Source organism: Gobius niger, assembly GCF_951799975.1.
Source record: "Gobius niger genome assembly, chromosome: 7".
In the NCBI taxonomy this organism is placed as follows: Eukaryota; Metazoa; Chordata; class Actinopteri; order Gobiiformes; family Gobiidae; genus Gobius; species Gobius niger.
In genome coordinates, this window is record NC_136858.1 from 32,396,516 (window position 1) to 32,424,401 (window position 27,886).

The window sequence follows — 27,886 nt, forward strand, 5'->3', positions numbered from 1 at the left end:
GATCTTATGACTGCAAGTGCCACGACGGGTACCTGGGAGACGGGTTTATTTGCGAAGATATCGACGAGTGCGAACTGTACACGGCTTGTACCGCAAACATGACCTGCCTGAACTTTCCGGGCTTCTTCGCTTGCTCGTGCATTCTGGATCAAGTTTACGACGTAGGGACTTGCGTGACAAACGACACTTGCCTCAACGCGACTTCCCAGTGCCATCCGCTTGCAGAATGCTACCCATATCAAGGCTCGTTTTACTGCAAATGCGAGGAAGGATACGGCGGCAGTGGCACCGTTTGCACCGATGTTGACGAATGTGCCCAGTTAGAAGACGCTTGCCCTCCGAATTCCAATTGCGTTAACTCCAAAGGCTCATACAATTGCGTTTGTTTGGACGGTTTCACAAGTAACGGGACAATGTGCAAGGATATTGACGAGTGTGCGGTTGGGAATTTTACTTGCCCCGCCAACAGCACATGTAGCAATACTGACGGGGGCTACACATGTGTTTGCGACCCAGGATTTTCAGGAAATTCGACTTTTTGTTCAGATATTGATGAGTGCTCTTTAGGATTAGTCAAGTGCCCCAACTTTTCAAGCTGCCAGAACACGGAAGGGTCATCTTTTTGCCAATGCAATGAGGGCTATCAAGGGAACGCCACCTACTGTGAAGATATCGATGAATGCTTAGACGATCGAACCTGCTCTGATCATAGCACATGTATCAACTTGAATGGTAGCTACAACTGTCTTTGCGATGATGGATTTCTTAGCCTAAATAAGTCTTGTTTAGATATTGACGAATGCGGTGCACCCGATTTAGAGCTTTGCGTCAATGGCACTTGCGTGAATTCGATGGGGTCGTACTACTGCGAGTGCAACAATGGCTTTTTGAGCAATGGGACGGAATGTCTCGACATCGATGAATGCCACGAAACTAAAAACTCCTCTTCCATTTGCCAAACACACTCAAGTTGCGTCAACGTTATAGGCTCGTATCTCTGCCCATGTAATGAAGGTTTTACGCTGACGGAACAGGTTTGTCAGGACATCGATGAATGCGGGGATTCTGGAGACAGCCCATGCCCGGAGCACTCGTATTGTAACAACACGGTGGGATCGTTTACCTGCTTGTGTTCGCCTGGATATCAAAACAACAGCGTTGCTTGTATAGATGTGGATGAATGCGAAGTGAACACCTCTTGCCGCCCCGACCAAGTTTGCACCAATTCACCCGGCGACTTTCAGTGCTCCTGTCCGCAAGGCTTCGTGGAAAAAGACGGTGCGTGTGTTGACGTTGACGAATGCGCGGACTTACCCTGTGACCCCATTGCGAGATGCTGGAACACTCCTGGGTCCTTTTTGTGCCGATGTCCCGTGGGTTTTTTGGGAAATGGCTCTTTCTGCGAAGACGTGGATGAATGCGACACGCTAAAGCCATGCCACTTCACTGCCGCTTGCCTGAACTTCCCAGGGTCGTACGCGTGCGCTTGTAAACCTGGATTCGTGGTCCTCAGCTCATTTTGCGTGGACATAGACGAGTGCCAACAGGACAACGGACAGTGCCACTTTGCAGCCCGATGCATGAACAACATAGGCGGCTATGAATGCAGATGTAACAAGGGGTGGATTGAGGGGAAAGACAATGGACATGGAAAGGCGGGCTGTGTGGATGTGGATGAGTGTTTGACCCAGAGCCAGGCTTGTCCCATTGGAAAGTTCTGCATCAATGAACCGGGGTCTTACAGATGCTCGAAGCCACAAGTGCAAACTCTGCCCACTCCTACAAAAGCTCCAGATGGTGGGCTATGGTTATTCTAAGTAACTCTCATATTTCTTTGTCTTTGTTTCAGGTTATTGACTTTTCTTCCTTAGAGACGATAGAAAAACACTGTGTATATAGATGTACAGTTATTTACAAATCCAGTAATGCATCTAATACGGAGCGATTAGCACTTTAACCTCTTAACTCCCGCCTGAACCGAGAGGATCTTTTTTTTCACGTCATCAGATTTTTTTTCCAGCAACTCATTTTTGTAACTTTTTGTCATTTTTTCGTCAATTTTTATCACATTTTTTGTAATTTTTTTGTAATTTTTTGTATTTTTTTGTCAAATTTTGTCAATTTTTTTGTCATTTTTGTCACATTTTTTTCATTTTTTCGTCATTTTTTTAATCAATTTTTTAAATCAATTTTTCGTATTTTTTTTCCAATATTTTCTCACTTTTTTGTCACATTTCCATCATTGTTTTCGTCTCAGTTTTGTTGCTATTTTCACAGCTTTTTTCCAGAAGCTTTTGGACTGGGTTAAAGCCAAACTGGAGAAAATGTGCTCGGTTCAGGTGGGAGTTAAGGGGTTAACCTCTGGGTTGGGTGAGGCCTTTCTTTGTGGAGTTTGCATGTTCTCTCCGTGTTTGCTCCGGTTTTCCCAAACCTTAAAAAACATGCACAGTCGGGTCTCGTCTGGATCAGGACTCCTCCGAAAAGAGATTCTGAAATCTCATTGGGACTGTCCTGGTAAAATGAAAAGGTTGACGATAGTTGCTGCAATTCTAGATGTTGTGTTGAATATAGCATCGTTAAAACATTGTAAAACATTCATTTTTTCCCCATTAATTTAGCGCTTTTATCTTCTCCAATGCACTCACCACACAAATGTAAACTTTTTTTCTGTTTTGTGTTTAAAACAGAAAGCATCTTGTTTCCTTTTGGAGAAGAAGTGGGAGATGAAGCTTTGATAGTCAATGGTGGAGATGGAAACTCCCAATACATCACTCCTCCGGTCGAGTTTCCTTTCCTCGGGAAACCATACAAAAGAATTTATGTGAGTAATGATGAGTGTTGTTTTAGTTAGTAGTTTGTTAGGTTAGGGTTAGGGTTAGGGTTAGGGTTAGGGTTTTGTTAAGTTCTTTGACTAGATCTGAAAATAAGAAAACTACTACTTCTGTATAAACATCATTTATTTTGGTGTCATCCTTGTATCGGCTCGTGTTAAGGGGTTCGGTCCTGGATTTACAAAATCTAGACTAAACCATATCAACCCTTTAGTTCTCAAAACATTTTCTTAGGTGATGCTTGTAATAGCACTTAGCGTATGTACAATATACTGAAATTCTGCACAAGTAATTTATTGCCCTACATACACTAACCCTAACCTAATCCTAACCCTAACCCTAACCCTAACCCTAATCTAAACCCAATTCTAACCCTAAAGCCACATCTTGACCCTCAAACAGTCCTTCAAATAAGTGAGGACCACCCAAAATGTCCTCACTTTACAAAAATGTCCTCACTCTGTTGGTTACAAACTCAAACGGGTCCTCAAAGTACAAGTACACACACACACACATACTGACAGGTCTTTTTTGTCATCAGTTTTCAGACAACGGACTGATTCAGCTCCAGTCTCCGAAAGAGAACGAGCAGTACCTCCTCCCTGCTCCAATCGAAGGCGGATTCCCCAAACACATAAACCTGTCCCTGTTGGCAGCGTTTTGGGACGATGCGGACCTCACCCTCGGGAAAGGACGAGTGCTTTATCAGGTCTGCAATTATCACTAGGTTTCGCCCAATTGGAACTCTATCAACTTAAATTTCTTTGTACTAGTTCTAACATTTTTCACTTCTGCACAGACCTTTTATAATCCTACACCAGGATTCGCTTAAATAGAACCACAATCCACAAGCAAGGCTGTTACTTCACCCCTTTCCTTCCACAGTATAATCTGAGAAATGCAACTCAGTGTGCCTACCTCTAATTGTCTGTTTCTTTTTGAATCAGGAATACACTGAGCTGGACACGTCGGACATTTACTCTCAGATCGTGTTTGACCGCACAGCAGCAGAAGTGACCAAGTTTCAACAGAAATCTAACAAACCTCCGTTCAAACCGGCTTACATCCTCAAGATCACCTGGGACCAAGTCATGTCCACCGTCTACCAGAAAATCGACTTATCAGAGGTACGAGACAAAGGACAACACTATGTGCATTATTAGAGAACAAAGAGCTTTGATATGAATGAATGTGAGTATGAAGATCTCTGCATGAAAGTCTGTTGTTCAGTTTGCTCGGTGTTTGGAGGAGAACACAGGTGCATCTGAAAGGCTTTTGTGTTTTTACTAGCTGCTATTATTATCAGTGACTTAATTAAACGCCATCCTATAAAGAGCATTTGTTGTGCTGCTTTTCATGTTAAGGGAGCTCTCTTGCTCCCTCTGCTGGCCATATTTCTTCATGACGCTGTACTCTCAATGATAAAAATAATAAATCACACTACTGGCAATGATAGAAACTAATCTTAAGGAAGAGTTCAAACTTTATCACTGTTAGTGTTATCATTCAAGTAGAAGTAATGCATTAATATTAGCTCAAGAGAAGTCTGTTTTTCACATTTTAGCCCCCTCCTTGACCGAGCACACTTTTTTTTTTGCTTCTTTCATCATCACTCTTCTGTTCCTTTTGCAACCTTTGTTGCGTTTTTGTCACTTTTTCATCGCTTTTTAGTCAAATTTTTTGACACATTTTTTCAAGAAGCTTTTAGATTTGGGTAAAGCCAAACCAGAGAAAATGTGGTCGGTTCTGGTGGGGGTAAGAAGTTAAGTATAACAAAAGAAATACAAGATACACATTGATGAACAAGTTGCTGCAAGAAGAGTTTTTGTTCAATAGCAAAAAAACATCAATATCCAATCAACTGTATCATGTATAACACCACTACCCCAACATGTTATAGTTTGAATATAGATTGTATAGATTGTTACCGCTTCTTCTGCATTTAGAATATTGTGCTATTTTGGTCCTCTTTAGGATTGTGTCTTGTTTAGGACTACTTTCTCCATGGTTTAGTCCAATGTTCTAACTAATCTAGCCCAAGGTTTGACCTGGTTTAGTCCAGTTATTGACCTAGATATATAAGATCTGGTGGTGTAGTCAGAGAGCTATTTTTTCTAAGCATTATTGCAGTAGGAGCCGGTGTAACAGACCAAATTACCCCCCTGGCCAGAATATACCTGTCTAACTTTTCACAATCTGAACAGATGTTATTGTTATGTTCTCAAAGTGGTTATTGTTATTGGTATGTTCTCACTAAATAACCATTAGGAGAAGAAAGAAAAATGCATCAAGTTTTCAGAGATTTTGTGATAAAAAAAAAGTTTGACATTGATTTGACTTTTGAAATGTGAACATTGGTAATAACATAATATAGGCCTAGCTATTAATATTGCATCACATGTCAACTTTGTATGCCTTGAATTACCATAATAACTAAAAAATAAATAAGCCATTGAAAGTGCAAATCCTCCGTTTGATGACGCTTAACATTTGTTTCATGCGTTGTCGTTTATTTCTTTTGTTGACAACGCTAGCTAGTTACCCTCCCCTCGATGAACGGAGCTAACTGACTTAAGTGTAAGTAAAATACAAAGAATTACTTAGCAAAAACAGATACGTGCTATTTTAAACAATCAGGTGACATTTGTGATAAGGCCCAGTGAAAGTGTCTTGCCCAAAGACAAAACAACAGCCTGTACCTGCAGGAGCATGGATTTGAACTGCCAACCTCCGGTTAAAGGACCACCCACTCTATCACCCTAAACTACTGTGTAATTCTTGCTATATCACTTAACCTCTCAACTCCCACCTGAACATGTCTTCTCCAAATTCTCCAAATCTAACAGCAACACAACAAAAAAAACGCTTAAAAGTGACCAAAAAAAGCGACAAAAATGATAAAAACTCAACAAAAAAGTGACCAAATCCAGCAAAAAAGACACAAATCCAGCAAAAAAGACAAAAATCCAGCAAAAAAAGGACAAAAATCCAGCAAAAAAAAGACAAAAATCCAGCAAAAAAAAGACAAAAATTCAGCAAAAAATGACAAAAAAAAGAAGAGACAAAAATCCAGCAGAAAAATTACAAAAATCCAGCAGAAAAAAAGACAAAAAATCCAACAAAAAAGTGACAGAAGAGCAGCAAAAAAGTGACAAAGCACATAAGGGCAAAAACAATGGCAAAGAGGAGAGAATGCATTTGGTTTTGGCGGTAGGTAAGAGGTTAACATAGTTGTTATCATTGGGGGTATAAAATGGCCTAGGCCCCTTTAACCCCGGGTATAGCCCAAATCGGTAGTAAAACAATTTCCTGAACTTACTTTCAGACCAACACATACCAGCTCATCCTGACCACTGACGGTAGCCTCTCCTTCGCCCTGCTGAGGTACGGCGACATGCTCTGGGGCCCGGGACAGAGGCAGCACCACGACGCTTTGGTCGGCTACACTGACGGGACCCACACCCACATCGAACCCACCGTCCCGGATGACAACTTATTCGGGGAGGCGGGCAAATACCGACCCAACCAATGGCCAGGGACACTTAAGAATCCGGGAGAACTGATTTACGATCTTTCCAAACCCCCGGGGGCAAGCGACGACCCGAGAATTCAGTGCCAAGGATGGGCGTTGCAGGAGCCTGACGCCAACGAGTGGTCGAGCGGTTTGCCCACTTGCCCGTGCACCAGGACGCAAGCACTCGGGGACGTGTCGTTTGTACAAGAGGTGCTGGGTCAAGCGGACAGAGCTGCCATGTTGAGGGCCCAGAGATACGGAGGTACGGACGTTCACGTTTATAAGTCTGTCCTGTCCAACGCGCACGGGTCGGGGAAGAGGTGCGTGTATGAACTAGAGGGGGATCTGCTGACGGGATACAGCGAACGCTACTTCACAGACACAGCATCAGACAGGAGGAAACATATAAGTAAGTAAACTTCAGCTTTTACAATATTGCAGTTTTATTCCCCTAAAAAAAAATGTAAACAAGACAACGGGTTATCTAGTATGAATAGACAATACAAGTGATTATCTTACACAAAGACTTCAGAAGACTTTATAAAAAAGATAAATTATATTGACCTCTTATCCCCCGCCTTTTCTCCGGTTCAGTTTTACCCAAATCTAAAAGCTTTTCCACTGGAGTTCACACCCTATAAGCCAGTGTGGCACCTCATTTGAAAGCTAAGGCCTGCAAAACTGATCGTGACTTTCCTGTTGTGTTGTTGCCGCATTGATGTCACATTTTTTACAAATTTTTGTTGTGTTTTCGTCTGAATTTTGTTGTTTTTCTTTTCGCTTTTTTTAAATAACTTTTTAGGCATGTTTTAGTCGCTTTTTTATTGTGTTGTTGTTGCTTATCTGGCACGTTTTTGTTGTGTGTTGGTCGCTTTTTTTCTCGCTCTTTTTGTGGCTTTTTTCATCACTTCTGTAATTGTGTTTTTGTCGCTCTTTTGTTGCTTTATTTTTGTCACTTTTGGTTGTGTTTTCATCCTCATTTTTGTCGCTGTTTGGACACTTTTTTCAAGAAGCTTTTAGATTTGGGTAAATGTCAAACTGGAATCAATGTGCTCGGTTCAGGTCGAGGTTAAGAGGTCAATATATTATATTATATTAAGAGCATGTTTTCATTGAGTCCATGGCTTTTATAGCTTAAGCCTCAAACTAAAACTAAGTTGGCAAGATTCATATCCTTTCTTGATTTTTTTTCTCCTTTTTTGTGTGTGTCTCTATTTCACCACATGGAATTAATCAACCTATATTCATTTGCCTTAGGAATTTTCCTCACACACAATGGTTAAATAATGCCCCCTGCTGGTCAAATCAATTACAGATTTACTTAATCAGCGCTCGAATGATAAACTGTTGCTCATCTCGATGTTGAAATGTCATTAATCTCTCGCTCTCTCTCTGCAGATGATGACTTGCTGCCGTTTCAGTGGTGTTGTATTGACTCTACTCTGTGCGACCTCTACCTCAGACAGCGCCCCCTGGACCGCTGCCAGGGGTACTGCTGGTCCAATCCCAGCAACTGCTCCACAGCCAAGAAGGCGGGGCAGGGCGTCGGTGAGTGCTATGGGTTTCTGAGACCGCCAGAAAAACATTTGATAGTAGCAGCTCAGTTGGTGTAGCCTTTGCCCCCTGATTCAAATGTTGGTGTTTCAATCCCAAAACCCACACGTGTCTACTGTCATTGTGCTCTTGGGCAAGACAGTTAACCTGCCTTGGTCTTGGTTGTGATTCCTTTCATGTCAATTTCGCAGCCATGGTGTACGGCAGCCTGCACTTCATCACCTTCGACGGGACAGAGTACTCGTTCAAATCTCTGGGGGAGTTTGTGATCGTGCGCCTCTCCTCTCCCTCCGGCTCCAATATCTTCACCCTCCAAGGACAGAACGACAAGCTCCGCTCCAACTCGGGACAGATCAGCGAGGTCCCAGTGGTGGTCCGCCTGGCTGCCTTCCACCAGGGCATCGGCAAGGTCAGAATCAAGAGGAGGGATAGCACGCGAGAGGAGACGGCTAGCGGATCAGTCAAAATGGGTTTAGGAATTTACTGTCATGCGTACATTTCACAGAGTAATTGGAAATAAATTATAGTTTGAGTAATTTTGACTTGTTAAGTAAACTACGAAACTGGCTGTGGGAAAATATTTTGCACTTAATTTTATTATAATAAAAATTATAATGAACATAATAAATCTCAATTTAAAGCAAAATTAGATTCTTAATTCAAGTGCAAAAAGCTTGCCCTGCTGGTAGATTTCTTACTTAAAATCTCAAGGGCAAAGTACTTCTTTTGGGAAAACTTTCCTCAATTGTAGATTACTTTTTGCAGCTGCTTACCTGTCCTTCAGGTAAAGAAGAACCAAGCAACTTGTTTACCTTAATAAATCCTTTCCGTAGTCCCTCTGGGGGTAATACAAGTGTTAATGGGATGATTGGGGGGTCATCTCCCCCCGTGTCTCCAGCCTTGGGAGGCCCCAATACACACTAATGTAATCACAAGAAGAGGCCAAGAGGCTAATGGACAAAGCTAACTGCGCGCTAGCGCCACTTAAACAGTATTTACAGCCAAGTTTGGGTGAAATAAATTATCTCCATTGTAATTGGATTTACAATAACCCTCTCTCCCTTTGTCTTTTCTGTCAGCGTAGTATTTACTCTCGCGGACAAATAATGAGTAAAAAAAAAATGTAACATGCTACGACACCAGCAGTGGCGCTTATGGCCTCTAGGGGCATGAGTTACTTAGTTCTGCTTTAAAGGGACGGAGTTTAAAAATGTTAACATTTTGTATTTCCTACCCCCTACTTGCTCCAGCAATCCACAACTGCAGCTAAAATCTTGGACTGTCACTCAAAAAGTTGTTAATTCAGCTCCGAATTGCCGTCATGCATGAGCTTAATATAGAAACTGCAGTTACAGTAAGACCTGAGGTGGCAGTAGCGTGTAAAACAATAACAACTTCTATCTAGTCCCTTTAATACTGAACAAAATTACTTATTATATTTATAACTTCAGGTGGAGTGGAGGTGTTCAGATCAAGGAGATGGCCTTCAGCTTTTTGTGGATGGTGATAAAGTCCCAGTCTCAGCTGGTGAGTTTAAATACTTTCACATAGCTAACGATGCTTAAGTATATTGAGAAACATATTTTTTTGAAAATTGCAAGTGAAAAGCTTGACTTAAGATCAAGTTATTACTATATGTTTTGACTGTCCTTCCTCTGCAGGAGTGGTGCACGTTGGTCTGCGGGACTTTGCTGTTCGGTGTCTGTCAGAGGCCCACTGTGTCGCTGTGTACTCGGTGGGGCTTCGTGTCTCTGTGTGGAGGGTCCCAGGACACCGGGAGCTGGGGGCATTGGTGGAGGTGCCCCAGAGTTTTTATAACCGCACCGTGGGGCTGATGGGACACTGGAACTCCAACCGTTCTGCAGACTTTCTCAAGTCCGATGGGGGAATAGAGGTGCCATCCAAACTGCAGCCGCTTCCACAGGAGAAGATTGACGATTTTGGCCTGTCATGTAAGTATATTTTTATTATCTCAACCCCTTTCATTAGTGTTGGCATTTATTGGAGGGCAATGCCTTCTCAAGTGCAGAACAACTAAAACACCACTAAAAGTAATCACTTTATTTCCAGTGGTGGAACGTCTCTCCATGCAATTTTTTTTTTGGCCCCGAATTCTAAAAGGCATTTTACTTGGAGACTCGTACATTGACTCGAAAACGCTCATTTGGATTTTAGGCAGGTCACAATCATTTTTGTAGCATCCACTTCTGACTCCCTACTTGACTTGTATCTTTAGGGGCAGTGCCGGGGCCGGAGTCCATGCTGTTTTCTCCTGATCCAGAACCCCTCTCTCTGGTTTCCACTGAAAAGCTGCTCCAAAACGCGGGTCCGTCCCGAGTGGAGGAGCTTAAGAGGAGCTGCAACGGGAACATGCAGTGTGTCGAGGATACTTTGTCGACAGGAGACTCTGCCCTGGGAAAAGAGGTGCTGAAGGCCAAGGAGAGGTTCAAGGATACTGCGGTGCTCTATGGTAAGACTGCTTGGGTTTAATATTTTAACATTCAACCAGTGATTGACCTAATACTGGGAATACGTTTCAAATAGTTTTCGTTTTGCTGAATGTAATCCCTGTGTCTTGTATCTACAGGAAACATGCCTCCCATCGTGACAGAGCCGCTGGAGATCGAGGCCAAAGTGAACTCCACAGTCACTGTTCGTCTCTCGGCCCGAGACTCCAACGGAGACCCCATTACCTTCAGGCTGCTGCAGCCCCGACGTGCTCCCGTTTCTCTCAGTCCAGGTCAGATCAGGAAATGCAGAGTTTGACAAATGCTGTATAGTAATGTTCTTTTGTCTTAAAGCAAGATAACAAGTTACATTTCTCAAAAACTGCAAAAATGTTGGCTGTCTCGTGAATGTAATTTGTGACCACTTTTCAGTGCATATATAATATAGCTAAAGCTCATAGTAACACTTTGAGTCCTGTCCCAGGGTGTGGCCAGCTGGGGAAACCTGTTTAAAGGCAGTTTTTTTCATTGGCTCATAGAAACTGCACCAGTGTAAAAAGTCTTTGTTTTGTTGCTTTTGTTGTTCCAACTTCAGTATCTCAATGATATCAAGCCGTGATATTTCATTGTTTTAAAATGACTAAAGCAACTATTCTAAGAATACACACAAAAATAAAATGAAAGCCCACGTCCCAGGAAGATCCAAGTTCCAAACAGGCAAACAGGCCAAAAAAAAAACCGCTTTACAAGCCTGTATTACCAAGTTTCTCAAAGCACTACATGGTAGCCATTATTCATTCACGCAATTTCCTCAAACTACATACTAAAAGTATGTCTTATTTCAAATTTAACCGGAATACTGTGTTCATATATCCATTCTCTCCAGCCTTTATTCCAACTTTTTTTTTTTTTAATGACTGAGAGACATTATTTCATTAACTATAGGCGTGTTTAATACTTTACACTTAACACTGGTGCTGTTTCGTCTCCTGCAGACGGTGTCTTGTCCTGGACGCCCGGAAGCACAAACCCAGAGCAGCTTCAGATTAAAATCAGTGACCCGACCTCGAGCTCCTTGTTCATCCCCATTCTTAAAGTGTGCAACTGTATCAACGGAGGGTCCTGCCAGTACGACAGCATCATAGAGAGCCACCTGCTGGGCAAATTCCAGGTAAAATACAAGTTCATCAAACATTTAAAGTAATGGTGGTTTCCAAACTTTTTTTGCAATGCATTTAAAACCTGTCTTAAGTTCATTACTAAAGCATCCATTCATAATCTCTGTGCCTCAAGTGACTCTTGTGATGACTCATAACTTACTCATACTTGGACAGAGCCACTGCGTGACATGACATGATACTTCTTGCTCCTGTAGGTGGTGAGTTGTTTGTGCCCTAAAGGTTTCGGTGGGACTTTTTGTGACAAAAAAGCAAACGTGTGTAAGGGGATGCCCTGTTACCCGGGGGTGTCCTGTGTGCCCCTGTCCCAGCCGGGAGAGTTCACCTGCGGAAACTGTCCCGACAAGACTGTGTCCAATGGGAAAGAGGGATACAAGTGTTTTGAGCAAGGTTTGTGTGCCACAGTCAGATTAATTAGGCTATAGTACTAGTTCAGTATAGGGGAAAAGAACTGGGGAACTCAGGTCAAGAAAAGTATCCCTGACAGCTGATCAGCCGTTGTCAAATACTGTATAAGCCTTTTATATTATACTGCCACTTTCTGGATTTCGATGGTGACCTCCATAGAACTCAGTTAAACATTAATCAGGGATAAAAGACCGTTGTCACATCAAAATCCCCACATCACATCTCAGTAAAACAAGCTCCCCAGTTCACATAAAGTAGGCAGAAACTGATCAGTATCTAATGTATCTCAAAAGTTTGGAATGGCATAATTATCCTCTTAATCTCCACCCGAACTGAGCACATTTTCTTTAGTTTGGCTCTACCCAAATCCTAAAGCTTCTTGAAAAAAAGTGTCAAAATGGCCACAAACATGAGACGATATGAGGATGAAAATGCAACAAAAGACTGACAAAAACGTGACAAAAAATCAACAAAAATATTACAAAAAGTGGCAAAAAAGAGATGAAAAAGTGACAATATAGTGACAAAAAAGGCACAAAAGATAAACAGAAAAGTGACAAAATGTGTAACGAAAACGCAACAAATAAGCAATGAAAATAATGTCCAAAAAGTGTCGACAACGCGGAAAAAAGATTCATTTGGATGAGCTTTGTAAGTCTTAGTTCTCAAATGAGGTGTAGGCAGTACGCTTTTAGATTTGGGTTAAGCCGAACTGGAGAAAATGCACTTGGTTAAGAGATTTAACCAAATTGCCTTTCTGGTCAGCAGCACTTTCATTCACACTCAGAGTTTTAATATTGCATTATTTATGTTTGACCTAGAATCACAGTTGTTAATAATTTGTTAGCATTTTTATAGCTATTTTTATGCTTTAGGATGTCTCTGAGTTTTGTTGTAGTGATTCCTGTGCCTCTGGATGACCATAAAAAGTGAGGAAGGCAGGATAGCTGATCAGTTATTTGCTTTGTGATTTCAATTCAGGTTCAGTCTGACACTATTTGCCTGAAAAAAACAAAAAACAAAATGGCGGCGGGTGGAACCATACGTCTAACTTTGCAATTATTGTACCTTTAACAATTTTCAGACTTTTGCATGCCACCTCACACGTTCCCCTGTGACAAAGAGGCCATCTGCAAAAGTGGGAAGTTTAACTACACCTGCACCTGTCGAGAAGGATTTGCAGGAAGCGGCAAGAACTGCACAGGTAGTTTAAAAATTTGTGGTAAACAATGCTCATTCGCAGCAAAATATGACTCCATCTCTTTAATCCTTAGACATCGACGAGTGTACCGTCCTCTCCACTTGCCCCAATGCAAAGTATAGATGCGAGAACAAGCGCGGCTCCTTTGACTGTGTCTGCAGATACAAAGACACCGACAATGGGGGATGTGGTTCGTGTACTTAATACTACACAATAAACATTTTGAGTGCAGCATTTATGTTACAGATGAAGAATTGTGTATGTATGGCTAATTATCCTCTAATTATTGACATAAAATCAAAGTTTATTGAGTAAACAGGTCCTGACATGTACTAATTAGCAAAGAAATGTTGTGCTTGATGCCCGGTCTTCATTAATGTTATGTTTTTCTCTTAAGGTGATTCTGACAATCCTCCAGGTAGGACATTACATTTAAAGATCTCTTTAAGCTCTTTATCACCGTTACATGACTATATTTCTGTTTTAGGATCGAATGTTTTTGAGGTGACTGTGGACTGGAATCAAGGACTCAACCAGGTCCGTATAAAGCGCTAACTTTGATTGTGAGAGAAACAACTGATTATAGAAAGTAATTCGGAAATGATTAAAGACCAAGTGGAGCAAGGATATTTAGACATAGTGTGCATCTGCTCCAATTGTATTTTCTTGTGCATATCAGTGGATAGATTTATTCATTGTATTGACATGTTTTTCTCCTCCATTCACTCAGCTGAATAAGCTCATGAAGGATGGCTTTGAGAATAAGTTTTATAATGCGAGTGAGGTGAAGTCGGGGGAGTACCGGATCAATGTCTCCAGTGACACTGAACTCTCGTATATAAAGGAATACTTGGAACAAGCCAAATCCAAGTACAAAATGCAGTCACCCACAGTTACAGGTACATCTGACTTTTTTTTTTTTTTTTACTTCACACACTTTTTTTAAAAAATTGGCTTTAAACACAGAATGGGTTTTATGCACAGTGACCCCACGTGGTTTCCACCTGGACAGCAAGCCCGATGCTGTCCTTCCTGTCCGCTACCTCTTCCCATTAAAAATTAGCAGGGTCGCACAGAAATGAAGAGATTGAGAGAGAGCTCAGGATTTCGTAAAGGACGTTGAGTAAAAGTTCAGATGTGACTGGAGCAGGTGGATGTTGTATGGATCTGCCTGTTTGTAGTTTAAATTATGTTTAGTTGTTTACATTTTATATTTTAATTTTTTAACTCTAGCCTTTAGCTCCAAGATAAAAGCTCCTACATGATGACCACTGTCCATCAGTAACTTGTCCTTAAAACAAATCCTGAGCTCTCTCTTTATTTGTGTGGGACCCCGCTAATTGTTAAAGTGACTATGCGGTGTTTTAAAAATGTTAAAATGTAGTATTTTCCTCCCCCTACATGTTCCAGTAATGTCATAATGTGTAGAATGAGCTTAGATATTCACTACAACTGCCTCGGTCCGAAGTGCCGTCATGCACGAGCTTAGTATAGAGACTGCAGTTACGTGTAAGACCTGAGGTGGCAGTAGTGAGTATAAAAAATGAGGAACTTGCGTCTAGTCCCTTTAATGTAAACGATTGGCGACAGGAAGTAAAGCGTATTGCTTATTGTACAGGAAGAAGTCACTTGGGGAAACTGTACATATAGACCATACATTGGCGCCTTGCTACAATATAATTTGTAATTTAATTTTATAATTTAAGTTTTTTTCTGCCAGAACTTCTTGTAGTTTTACTTATTCATTTAAGTCAAGTATGTTTTGGTTTTTCAGCCCCGACTACGTTCTTTTTAAATGGTTGTTCTAGGATCTTTTTTTAATCTATGTTTTTAAAGATTTTGTTGGCTCACTGGCTTTATTATACAGGATGGTTCAGGATTAAAAGAGGAGAGTGGATAGAGCCAGGATTTGAACCCAAACTTAAACTGTACTTGTTACTTCTCTTTTGGGGTAATTCAAATGTTATAGTAGTGTAGTAAATATAGTAAATAAAGCTCTCTATCTCCATATGTTACTAGTTTCATACTGTATGTGGTATTTCGGGAAAATCTAGTGGATAAAATGCATGAGATTCATATTTTTTCCTTCAGATCTGGACGAGTGTAAGACCAACTTGGCGGATTGCAAAGAGCCCGCTGTTTGTGAAAACACGGTCGGAAGCTACAGATGCACCTGTAACGATGAGTGTCACCTCAGGTTAAATGGAGGTATTCAATCTAGTTACAATTTCGGTTGAGAATTTGGCAATGGCCATTGGTCTCTGCAAAGTATAATTGGCCCCTTATCAAACTGAAAGTTGTATAAATAGTATCATCTGTGCTTTATTAGTTCTGTTTGTGCTGTATCCCGAACACTCATCTAACCTGCTCATGAATATTTTCTTCCTTTTGCACAACTATACTATTTTTTTGGTCCAAATGGAGGTTTTAGTTTCATTCTGTTCTAAAAAAAAAAAAATATATATATATATATATATATATATATATAACTGTACAGCTAGTCCTCAGCCAGGGGAGCAAATTGTTTTTGTTTGTTTTACATTTCCACAAGACCCTTAAAATATGACCTGGGCAATTACGCTTGAAGGCTCACAAAGTTGTGTGGACCTCTCTGTGTAGAGTTTGCATGTTCTCTCAGTGCCTGAATGGGGATATTTCTCCAGGCACTTCATCAACCTAAAACATGCACATGTTATACTGTGGATGCCAGCTTGCCCTGGTGACAGAAGGTGTAATGAAAAGGACAGATGGCCTTTGGGTGGGAACAAAAACATTCATAACCTTATTTTTACAGTTTTGAAAAATAAATCAGTTAAACTTCAACAGTGTATGTAAATCAATGTGTGCATGTGCTTGTTTTTCAGGTTCAGGAGAGCAGGAGCCCGCTGAGCCAAATTTGGCCCTGATTCTGGGTTTGGTTTTGGGGCTGGGGATCCCTCTGCTGCTGCTGCTCATCGCTCTAATCGCCTACTGCTGCTACACCCGGAGGAAGAAGGTCACAGGAGAGTAAGTATGGGGCTAATGAAGATCCCAATATCCCTGGATCTTTTATTCACAACCTTGCCCCGGGCAAAATGGCCAGGGCCGGCTCTGAGCCCAATATCACAACAGCAGTTGCCTCACAGGGCTTCACAAATGGGCAAAAAAAATGAAAATTTAAATGTCCAACACTTGACAACGAAGCGGCAGATGGTCAATTGTCCCTGAGCATCCCCTATCCTTCTCTCCAAGAATGAAAATACTGTAAAACATTGGAGAATTTCAGAGCTCGTGCTTCACAGCAAGAAGGTTCTGGGCTCGAACGTGCAGATACGTCCTTCACATGTTCTTCCCCAACCACTAAAAAAATGTACAGATTGAATGAGAGTGTGTTTGCCTGTGTGAATGAGAAATTTTGAGATCTGCAAATACTGAATGGCCTGGTTAATCCATCAGTTGATTTTTACGGGCACATAATGTTGATGGTTTTAGGGGAAAGACATGCACATCCACCGCTCTAAACCAGTGAGCAGGATTTTAAAAAAAAAACAGTACAGGAAAAAAAGAAGATAGATTTGCCCAACTGTTACGCTCACTATTGTTTATTGCTCTTACCGGCAGTGACATTTCGGGACTTAACCCTTCATCAGACCATGTCAAACTATGTACTGGTGGCATCTTTATCCATTCAGATTCAGAAAACTTAACTTATTCACAAGGTTCACCATTCATACACCTAATGACAGTGACAATATGCAAAACATGTAGAATTCCAAGTTGAACAATTATAAATATAAATTTTTAACCTAATAGAAAGGAGTCTAGTCTTAGATTAGGTTGTAGATTTTATTTCTACAGTGCATAGCATAGTTAATGTGTGCATAAGTGCATGACAGTGGATGTACTGTGCGTGTGTATACAGATGTTTGGCATTTCGACCAGGTGTTACTGGGACAGAGGCTTAATCCCCCTGATGACTGGCCTGCTTTCTCTCTCTCTCTCTCTAACACCGCCGCTCCTCTGCTGCTGCTGCTGTGCTGTAGACCCTATGGATATAATGGCCTGCATAGAAGGATTATGTTGTTAGATGAGATTGAGTGTGTAAGCAAAAGAAGAGGTTTTGGAGGCTGTTGTTTTAAAGCGAAACAGATGAGATGCCTGGATTATCTTTCTCATCATAATCCCACATGTATCAGATATGATGGAGCTCTGGGGGGGGGTTTGATAAATCTATACAGTATCACAATATTGCTGGGATGTAGTAGTCGGCTTCATGTGTAGTATCAGTTACAAATACGCTGATGCTTTTAGCCGCTGTTTTTCCAGTACTGTAACAAACGTACCGTAGTAATTCTTAAGCTTTTCACGTCAAGTACCACCGAGGAAAATATTGGACTTTTTGAATAATGTCAGATGAAAACAGGACTGGGTCTAAGTAAATTGGGACTGAACCAAGTCTCAATTGAGCACGCATATACCAAAAGGTGGCCTGCCCTCTCCAGCTCGGTGAAATGTCTCCAAGTGGAGGAGTTCAGGCATCTCAGGGTTTTGACCATGAATGAGGGACGGATGGGGAATGAGATGGACAGAATCACCTACGTTCTTGCCCTCATCTATGACCCTGAGATCTGGGTCATGACCAAAAGGACAAGTTCACAGATACAAGCGGTCACAATTAGTTTCTTTTGCAGTGTGGTTGGACGCATCCTTAGAGATAGGGGGAGGAGCTTGGAGTATAGCCGCTGCTCCTTCACTTCGAGAGGAGGCAGCTCAGGTGGCTCGGGCATCTGTTTCCTGGGAGGTGTTTTCCGGGCACAACCCATTGGGAAAAGGCCCTTGGGAAGACCTAGGACACCCTGGAGGGACTATGTTTCTGAGCTGGCCCAGGAATGCCTCGGGATCCCCCCAGAACAGCTGGAGGAAGTCTTTGTGGGTAGGGAAGTCATGGGAATATCTGCTCAGTCTGCCGCCTCTGCGACCCCAGAACAAATGTTTTCCTCTGAGTGCTACCGTTTCGACTAAACTAAAAACATGTACAAGATATTCCCCACTGGAGCCAGAATTCTCCTGAAAACGCAATTTGGAAATCTCAGTGGGACATGGTTAAGTAAAGGTCAGATGAAACTTGAACAAACAGTAAAAGCAAGATTTAAAGTATCTACACATTCCACTATGTTGCAAATACAGCATTTAGATGAACGTTTTTTTCTCTACTAAAAAATAATGCAATTTCATACCATTTATTCAGACTCCAGTTAGTTTCCAGCAGCACTGTCTCGGGACGTCTTCTGATGGTTTTGATTCCGTCCCAGATTCCTCTCAGCTCTCGAAGCATCTCGACTAGAGCCAGTTATGAATATTCATGAGTCCCTGAGCGTTTGACAACTGTTTCCAGTCCAAATTGCCTGAGAGGACTGCAGTGACACTCGAGCAGAAATTCAACAAAATGCTCAGAGTTGTTTTACATTTGTTCAAGTTGCATTACATTTGACCACGGTTTATGAAGCTTGTTTTCCCATTTTGACTTGTTGTTTTCACTACAGTAAATCAACATTTCTCCAGCAGTAACTTGGAAGATTGAGTCAGAATAGGTTTAACAGAGGATGGACTCCCAACACTGTTCATTTTATCCAAGCTTGGCGTCAGCATACTTTGGCTTGTACCTTTAAACTGGTGATTACCTGTGTGAGAAATCCTTCCTAAAGTAGAGTTTATGACAAAAACGCCTTTTATTGTTTTTAACCTGAATCATTTGTTGTCTAAGTTTCTAGCTCTCACAGACCCTCGATTGTTCACTTGAGTTAACTAGAAGCGTGTCTCAGCCGAAGTTAGCAAGACAGAGTTGAAACGTGGATTAGGTGGACTGCTCTTGCCAACACTGTGCTATTTTAGCCTCTGACTTCCTCATTTGCGTAGGAGGAATATATACAGCGGGAGGAAAAAGTGAGTACAAAACTGCAGCTGTTTTGTAAAGAGGAATGACTTAAGATTCATCCTGATGAGCATCTAATCTGGAACTACAGAAAAGCAGATATTGCTGCAAAAGACAGGTCAGCAAGCTATTTAATACAAGGGTTCACTTACTTATTCCACGCTGTTGTGAATGTCTCAGGTTTTTCAGCAAAATATCTTGATGAACTTGTGAATTCATTGCTGCAGTTCAGCGAGATTCAGGGGGTGTACTTACTTACTCCTCCCTCTCCTGTGAATGTTTGCATGGTATGGCCTATAAAAATATGATAAAATGTACTTGTTTGGTTGGTATTAGTTGAATCAGACACTGTTTACTTATTCTTATGACAAACACAGCGTTTATTGTTTTTAACCTGAATCATTTGTTGTCTAAGTTTCTAGCTCTCACAGACCCTCGATTGTTCACTTGAGTTAACTAGAAGCACGTCTCAGCCGAAGTTAGCAAGACAGAGTTGAAACGTGGATTAGGTGGACTGCTCTTGGTAACACTGTGCTATTTTAGCCTCTGACTTCCTCATTTGCGTAGGAGGAATATATACAGCGGGAGGAAAAAGTGAGTACAAAACTGCAGCTGTTTTGTAAAGAGGAATGACTTAAGATTCATCCTGATGAGCGTCTAATCTGGAACTACAGAAAAGCAGTTATTGCTGCAAAAGACAGGTCAGCCAGCTATTTAATACAAGGGTTCACTTACTTATTCCACGCTGTTGGATTCAGGGGTGTACTTACTTACCCCTCCTTCTCCTGTGAATGTTTACATGGTATGGCCTATAAAAATATGATAAAATGTACTTGTTTGGTTGGTATTAGTTGAGACACTGTTTACTTATTCTTATGATGTTGATAAAGATCAGACCAAATTTTATGGCCAATTTAGGCAGAAAACCGGTGTACTCACTTTTTCCTTCCACTGTAAGTAGTTTACAATGTCTGTCTTAAAATACAATATATAAAAAAAATACTCATGATAAATCCCAATTCTGATTCTTTGCGAGTACGAGTTCATAAGCATGTTGCACTCAATCGATACCGGGTTTCCTCTTTTATCCACAAATATCTTCCAACACAATATATTGCAAAGTGAATGTCTCTCTTCTTCGGGTGTAAAAAAAAAGAAGCCCCTTTAAGAAAATGTCCAGGTTGTTGCATGCTTGACCTCTACACTGATTTGTCGCGATCAGCCTTTTTGGTTCCGCTGGTTTGTTAAACTCTCTGTCTCTCTTCCTCCTCCCTCTTTGTCACTGTCTCTTTTCGCAGCCTAAGGCACATGGTACCGGAGTACGTACAGGACTACAAGCCGCCTCCGTTTAACTACGATGACCCCTCCCTGCGCTACCTCCGGCACTGCAGCCCCCGACTCATAGACCACATCATCCCGCGACAGAGAATGCACCACATGACTTACATGAACGACGTGCGGAGATGACGACACGTGTGCTCCAATGCACAGGCGTAAGGAGCCAGCACTTTGTTAAACACCCGCAAGATTCATTCGCTTTATTTAAAAGTTCCTGTACGGACTACTTTTTGTCACCTTAATCATTTTACTACATCGTTTCCTTGTCAAAACCAGAGCTGGGGTGATATTGCACTAAATTCATGAGCCTGTTTATTTAGTCCGTCTCTGGCAGATTTGGCTCATTGGGACTTGCTTTTTGCTTCGTAACAGACTGAGCTTAGAACTGCTCTGCACATTTTTAAATCTATAAATACCTACCGGACCCAATCGAAGCAGTTCAGCACTCAAAGGGGGTTTACAAAAGCATTTGCTCATGTGCGAAGCAAGTTTTTTTTTTTTTTTACTCACGCAGCATCATCTCATTTACATGTCAGATTTGGGGCCCTAATACCGTAGTACAGGCAATTTGAGATACCGCTACTTTAACCGATACCTGAACAATTTTTTCGATAACTATATTAAAATATTTGTCATGTAGAACCAGAAAACAGAACAACTTTCTTTAATGCTGTCCCTGGACCAACAGGCATAAAAACTTGGTCTCTAAAGATGAAAGTTGTTTGGGTTACCTGCTTTCGATATTTTTTTTTTACCAGTAGTACCTTAAGCTTTTTTGTTTTCAATACCATACTGGTATCGTTTAACAGTACCCAGCCCTATTCATAGTTCACCTTTAAAGGGACTATACGGAGTTTAAAAATTTTAAAAATGTATATTTTCCTCCCCCTACATGTTTCAACAATGTCCTAAGGTAGAGAATGAGCCCAGACATATTCACCACAACTGCCTCTAAAATCCTGCACTGTCACTCAAAAAGGTGTTAAAGAGGGGTATTATGTTTTTTTCAATCACATAGCACCAGTCTATATCACATCTATCACACTACAATGATGACGAAACCTTCTGCTGGTCTGTAAATGCAGTAAATTAGAATAACTGCCTTGTATAAAATTGCTCTCTCAGAATGGCTGTAGTGAATGTCTTGAAATAGGCCTCTGTCTCTTTAAGAACCTCTGATCCTTTCCGACACGCCCCCTCCACACGCTGTCTGTGGCATCAGTGGGGAGGGGGTTCTGCTGAGGAGCAGTGGTTGGCTACTCGGCTGGTGACGAAAGCTCAGAGGCGTCTCCGGGAGGTGGGGGCGTTCCTAGGAGGACTCAGGCAAACCTATCCCTAAGATGGCTGCCATCAGAGTTTTTACAGATTACTCAAATATACGTGAATGTTTTTAATGAGGGAATGACAGAACAACATGATGTAAAGCTTGAAAAAGTCCATTTTGCATAATACCCCCCCTTTAATTCGGGTCCGAAGTGCCATCATGCACGAGCATAATATAGAGGGTGCAGTTACACATATGACCTGAGGTGGCAGTAGTGAGCATTAAATGGCTAACTTGCATCTAGCCCCTTTAACATGCCGTTAGTTAAAAATGAACGTCGACCAGACCAACAGTGATCACGCATAAAAAATAATTTTCTTATGCTCAGAGTCAATTTTTTATATTGTTAATAGTAAAATGTCAATGCTGAGATGCCCAAGTGTTTACAATCTACTTTTATATGCACGATATATCCACTTGGTGATAGAGCATGCACGTTGCAGTTGTTTGTTGCCATTCATAGTACTAAAGAAGAACAACTTCTATATCTGCTTTAACAGCCTGTCACATTTAGAAAAATATATAATATATCTTACTGGAAAATAGGTCCTGCAATCATTTCTGTATAAGAGACAACTTCAGACAGATGTTCTGCTCACACAAAACATGTTTAGTACTAGAGCAAAACCAGATGACACGACTTTAGAGAAGCACCACTTTGCGACATCAGCAGGCGGGTGATTGAGAATATGGAGGATTACTCAAACATGCGTGAATGAAACAAAACATAACTAGGTGTGGTTATGGTAAGGGTGGCACAGTGGCTGAGGGGTTAGGACTCTTGCATTGCTGCGAGAGAGCAATTAAAGTCATTCAATGAACTGTGCCAAAATTGAAACCTTCAATGTAATAAGAACGTTTTTTTTATATATATATATAATGGCTTCACCTGTTTTTATGGTCCTAAACGGATGCAACTCCAGTTTTTGCTCAAATTTCTGTCAATTCTGTACACATGTTTTATTTACAAGATCCCTGTTGTGTCCAATTTGCTTTTAAATATCAACATTTCACTCCTTTGTTTGAGAGAATATTTGAAAATCTTTAGAAATAATGTGTCAATAATACACATTGAAAATGCATTGAAAAGGTTTACAATAGTCATGCTGCTGCCCCCTGAAGAAGTCCCGGGTTCAACTCCCAGGCCATGAGGGGAATAATTACAGCTGAGTAGCTTCTTAAGTCAATTATCCCCTACCCCTTATGCTGAGCGATAGACCTGCCACCGCTTTTGTTTACCCTTTTTTTTTTTGCCAAGACAACAGTTTACAGCGGAGCTCTGACCCAGCGTTTTGTGACACCCTCTTGGCGGGAGACGCTGATGAAAAGTAAACCTCCTCCGCAGTGGTCGTTAGCGTCCAGCTGGTGGCGAGCCAAAAGTCTGCGGCTCTGTTAGCGTTTTAGCGAGATCCCTGCTGTCAGCGCGGCCCCACACTGGAACAGGCAGGTGACCGATTCCAGGGCGGGCGACCCATGCGGGGCAGTGCCACGACTGCTCAGATCACACTCAGAAATAAACGTCTGAAGGAGAATCTAGCATCGATTCAAGCGTACCTGGCATAATGAACGAATCAGATTGAGTTGACTTTAATAAAAATGTATTAGGTCACTTTTGTCCATCTAATTTTCCATGTTAGGTGCAATAACTAAAATGTTTTAGTTAAAACAGTATTGTTGAAACAGATGGCAAATTATATCAGTTACCAGAACATAATTGACAACTATATTTTGCAAAAAGGAAAATGTTTTAACTACCCGAAGTTGTCTCTGATTTTACATTCTTCATTAAATCGGCACAAAAAGTACAACATACAAAGCAGAATTGCCTTGACCATTTCCAAATGAACCTTACTGTACCGATAAGCCCTCTTCCTATGTCACTAATGTTTGAGAATATAAAAATGACTTTTCCCCAACTTTTTTCTTTATAAAAGAACCTCACTGTTGTGAAACTATGATTAATAGTTTTAAAGTAAATGTAGAAAACGTGGAAACCTGTCGTAGGCACTTCACACACTCACACTATTAAAGGAACAGGCCACCGTTTTTCCATACTGAGATATGTTCTTACCTGAACTTAGACGAGTTGATACGTAGCTGTGTGGTCTTTGTGCGTGCTCGTGGAAGAGTTTGGATGCTTCCAACTTCACCCCCTGTGGAGCTATAGGAATACATTGGGGGAGGCCAAATGCTAAAAACATCTTTGGTTGTTTTGTGTGACTGAGGGCACGCACAATAAACTGGACTGGTCCCACAACACCAACTCCCTGTACAAGAAGGGCCAAAGTCGCCTCCACCTTCTGAGGAGACTGAGGTCCTTCGGAGTGAGCAGGCCTCTGCTCAGGACTTTTTATGACTCTGTGGTGGCCTCTGCTCTCCACTACGCTGTCGTGTGCTGGGCCCCGGGCAGAGCGGGACAAGAACAGACTGAACAAGCTGGTCAGGAGGGCCAGCTCCGTCCTGGGCTGCCCCCTGGACTCTGTGGAGGAGGTGAGGGACAGGAGGGTGTTAGCCAAGCTCACCTCCTTCACCAGACTGAGACACCCTCAGTGCAGGACGGAGCGCTACCGCAAAGCCTTCATCCCCACTGCTGTCAGACTGTACAATAAGACTGAAGTAACATGTGCAATAATCTATGTATCAGCTGCACTTTATTAACTCTTCTTCTTGAACGCCGACTGTAACAAGTGAATTTCTCCTTTGTGAGATCAATAAAGGATTATCTTATCTTATCTTATAAAGACCAGACAGGTACACATCAACTCGTCTAAGCTCAGGTAAGAACATATGTCAGTGTGTAAAAACGGTGGCCTGTTCCTTTAAGCATTTCCTGCTTATTATTATTGCGTCAATGTGTTTACAAAAGAATTAGACCAAAGGGAGACATAATGTTCCCTTTTTTCATGAAACCAAACTCTTGTTTTTGAAAATATCATCACTGTTTTATTTGCTTAATGTGTTATAATAAGAAATTGTTTCATAGCTTCTTTGTCACTTGTTTATTATTCCATTTGATCAACTCATCAGCTTTTCATCGTCACCATTTCACGTCATAAAAGCTTCATTTCAATTCAGCTGTGCTCCCAATTCAGTGTTTAAAACCGTTATTTGTAAATATGCTGTAAACTCAAATAAAAGTTATATATTTATCACTGAGCATGTTCTGCAGTTGTTGTTTCCCCCCCCCCCCCCCCCTCTCCCGCAATGGTCATAGAAATAAGCGTATTATGCAACCATGGTTACTTTTGATTCATACGAACTACAGACAGGGAGTTTACAACCATTCAAAGGTCATGTTTATTGGAACAGCCCAGTAAAGCAAACACGGTTCAGGTTTCAATATAGCCTTGCTTTCCTACACATGAAATTGTACCATAAGCAAGAGTGAACCTAAAAGACACGAAGGGCCTACAGGCGCATTGAGTTGCCTTGTGTACGAAATGAGCGGTATAAATAAACTTGCCTTGCCTTACAGGTATATTTCAGGGAGACATATAGGCTACAGTAGAAGACTTTATATTGGTTCCCTCACCCCACTAAACTTGAAAACCCTGATTCTCCCACCTCCAAAAAATCCATAGCTTCTATGTGCTATGACCTGATCCAGACTAAACCAGATCTAAAAAGGCACTGAAACATGTCAAAGCTTTTGTTTATACCATGAATTGTAGAAACTGGGGTATACATGTGAGTATCTCAAGAAGAATGAATTAATAAGTGGAGAAAAAATAAGTGATGCATTTTGTGTTTGAGACCCACTGCTTTAAAATATATGGTTATTCTCCCATCTGGATTGACAAACTATACTGAAGCCAAGCTCTGAAAGGCAATTAACCTCTTACCACCCGCCTAAACCAAATGCATGCTGTCTTCTTTTGGCTGTGTAACACCTCATTTGAAAGCTAAGACCCACAAAACTGACCTTTTTCCTCGCGTTGCTGCTGTGTTGTGTCACCTTTTGTATGTTTTCTTTTCTTTTTTTTTTCTTTTTTGTCACATTTTTGTTGAGTTTTTGAGACATTTTTGTTGAATTTTTGGCACTTTTTGTTGAATTTTTGTCACATTTTTGTTGAATTTTTGTCACATTTTTGTCACATTTTTGTCACTTTTTTGTCACTTTTTGTTGCATTTTTGTCACATTTTTGTCACATTTTTGTCACATTTTTGTCACATTTTTGTTGAGTTTTTGTGACATTTTTGTTGGATTTTTTGCACTTTTTGTTGAATTTTTGTCACATTTTTGTTGAATTTTTGTCACATTTTTGTCACATTTTTGTTGCATTTTTGTCACATTTTCGTTGCATTTTTGTCACATTTTGTCACATTTATCACAGTTTTGGTGCTTTTTCCCCAAGAATCTTTTTGATTAGGGTAAAGCCAAACTGGAGAAAATGGGTTCCGTTCAGGTGGGAGTTAAGAGGTTAAAAGTGCTTCACAGTTAATAGTCAAATAAACCTCTTAACCCCCCACCTGAACCGAGGACATTTTCTCCAGTTGGGCTTTACCCAAATCTACAGGCTTTTTGAAAAAAGCCATAAAAAAACAAGGATGAAAAACAAAACAAAACACGAAAAAGTGACAAAAACACGACAGAAAATAAACACAAAAAGCGATGAAAAAGCCACAAAAAAGGGACAAAAAAGCGACCAAGAAGCGATAAAAAAAGTGACAACAACCGACAAAAAAAATTAAAAATACCCCCCCCCCCAAAAATGTGACAGACATCTGGCGACAACGTAAAAAAAAATTACGATCAGTTTTGTAGGCCTTAGCTTTCAAATGAGGCATTACACTGTTGCTCTCCAGCAAGAAGCGTTTAGAAAAGCTGAACTGGAGAAAATGCGCTCGGTTTTTGGACAGCGTGGTCAACTACTTGTTATGTCGTCAATCCTAAAATTAACCTGATTTTCTTAATAATTAAAGCTTTCTTTTTTGAGTGGAATATAAGCTTTAACCTCTTAACTCCCGCCTGAACTGAGAGGATCTTTTTCCTCACGTCATTTTTTTTTCCATCATTTTTTTTGTCATTTTTTTGTCATCTTTGTCACATTTTTGTCATTTTTTCGTCAATTTTTCGTCATTTTTTTTTCAAATTTTTATCACATTTTTTGTCATTTTTTTAAATCACATTTTTGTAATTTGTTTTGTCATTTTTTGTCACATTTTTGTCATTTTTTCTTCAATTTTTTGTCAATTTCTTGGGACATTTTTGGGACATTTTTGCCACTTTTTCATCAATTTTTCGTCACTTTTTTGTCAATGTTTTCTCACTTTTTTGTCACATTTCCATCATTGTTTTCGTCTCAGTTTTATTGCTATTTTCACAGCTTTTTTCCAGAAGCCTTTGGACTGGGGTAAAGCCAAACTGGAGAAAATGTGCTCGGTTCAGGTGGGAGTTAAGAGGTTAAGTTCATTATTATTTTCAATCCACATTCACCCCACAGTCGATGATGATGACGCTGCAGCTTTTCCGCGCACTTCCCTCTACAGCCACCAGGTGTCGCCGCTCAGGCTCGCACGGGAAGGGGGGGCAGATCAGTCACATTTTGTTTATGAGGAGCAGTAGGTCCCGCGCAGAGCTACAGCCACACGCGGAGCCTTCGCATTGCCGCCCCGCCTGCAGTGCAGAATGAGATCATCCTGGAGGGGGGTAAGGTGCGGAGAGGGGAGGGGAGGGGAGCGGGGCAGCCCCTGCAGGTCCCACCACTGCAGACCATGAGACAGACCAACAGGACAGGGTCAAGGGCAGGACAGAACGGGACAGGACCGGCTCACATTGTGCTATTGTTTGTCACTTCCTTATTGGTGCAATGAAACACTCAGGATCATAGAAGTTTGTAATGCATAAAGGTGGCAATGGACGTGAGTCAGCAATTGTGGTTGATCATTTTTCTGATATTTTGATGTAAAGCTATTCTGCTATCAAATATTTAACTCCACATAAACAAGTATATGATAGTTTGCAGAATTTAACCTCTTAACTCCCGCCTGAACCTCACGTCATCAGATTTTTTTGTTGGGTATTCAACTCATTTAAAGTCTCATGTAAAGCGCTTTGTGACCATGTCTGTGAAAGGCGCTATATAAATAAAGATCTTCTTCTTCTTCTTCTTCTCATTTTTGTAACTTTTTTGTCATTTTTTTGTCATTTTTTGTCACATTTTTGTCATCTTTTTTGTC

At 41.1% G+C, this 27,886-nt stretch overlaps 1 protein-coding gene across 1 annotated transcript in view; it reads left to right on the forward strand.

Annotated features, from left to right (window-relative positions):
- Nucleotides 1–20,808, forward strand: part of LOC306965178 (uncharacterized protein) — a gene marked incomplete at its 5' end in the record, with an annotated part of 30,293 nt that extends 9,485 nt beyond the window's left edge. The window contains 20 exons of the mRNA XM_079559423.1: nucleotides 2,688–2,821; nucleotides 3,373–3,540; nucleotides 3,779–3,958; nucleotides 6,157–6,754; nucleotides 7,744–7,893; nucleotides 8,091–8,308; nucleotides 9,351–9,426; nucleotides 9,561–9,851; nucleotides 10,136–10,369; nucleotides 10,487–10,639; nucleotides 11,342–11,517; nucleotides 11,722–11,914; nucleotides 13,017–13,136; nucleotides 13,207–13,320; nucleotides 13,531–13,551; nucleotides 13,621–13,670; nucleotides 13,864–14,032; nucleotides 15,225–15,341; nucleotides 16,004–16,139; nucleotides 20,343–20,808. Coding sequence (XP_079415549.1) covers nucleotides 2,688–2,821; nucleotides 3,373–3,540; nucleotides 3,779–3,958; nucleotides 6,157–6,754; nucleotides 7,744–7,893; nucleotides 8,091–8,308; nucleotides 9,351–9,426; nucleotides 9,561–9,851; nucleotides 10,136–10,369; nucleotides 10,487–10,639; nucleotides 11,342–11,517; nucleotides 11,722–11,914; nucleotides 13,017–13,136; nucleotides 13,207–13,320; nucleotides 13,531–13,551; nucleotides 13,621–13,670; nucleotides 13,864–14,032; nucleotides 15,225–15,341; nucleotides 16,004–16,139; nucleotides 20,343–20,511 — 3,467 coding nt within the window. The 3' untranslated portion in view covers nucleotides 20,512–20,808. The remainder of the gene's footprint in view (nucleotides 1–2,687; nucleotides 2,822–3,372; nucleotides 3,541–3,778; nucleotides 3,959–6,156; nucleotides 6,755–7,743; nucleotides 7,894–8,090; nucleotides 8,309–9,350; nucleotides 9,427–9,560; nucleotides 9,852–10,135; nucleotides 10,370–10,486; nucleotides 10,640–11,341; nucleotides 11,518–11,721; nucleotides 11,915–13,016; nucleotides 13,137–13,206; nucleotides 13,321–13,530; nucleotides 13,552–13,620; nucleotides 13,671–13,863; nucleotides 14,033–15,224; nucleotides 15,342–16,003; nucleotides 16,140–20,342) is intronic.
- Between the last annotated feature and the right edge of the window lie 7,078 nt (nucleotides 20,809–27,886).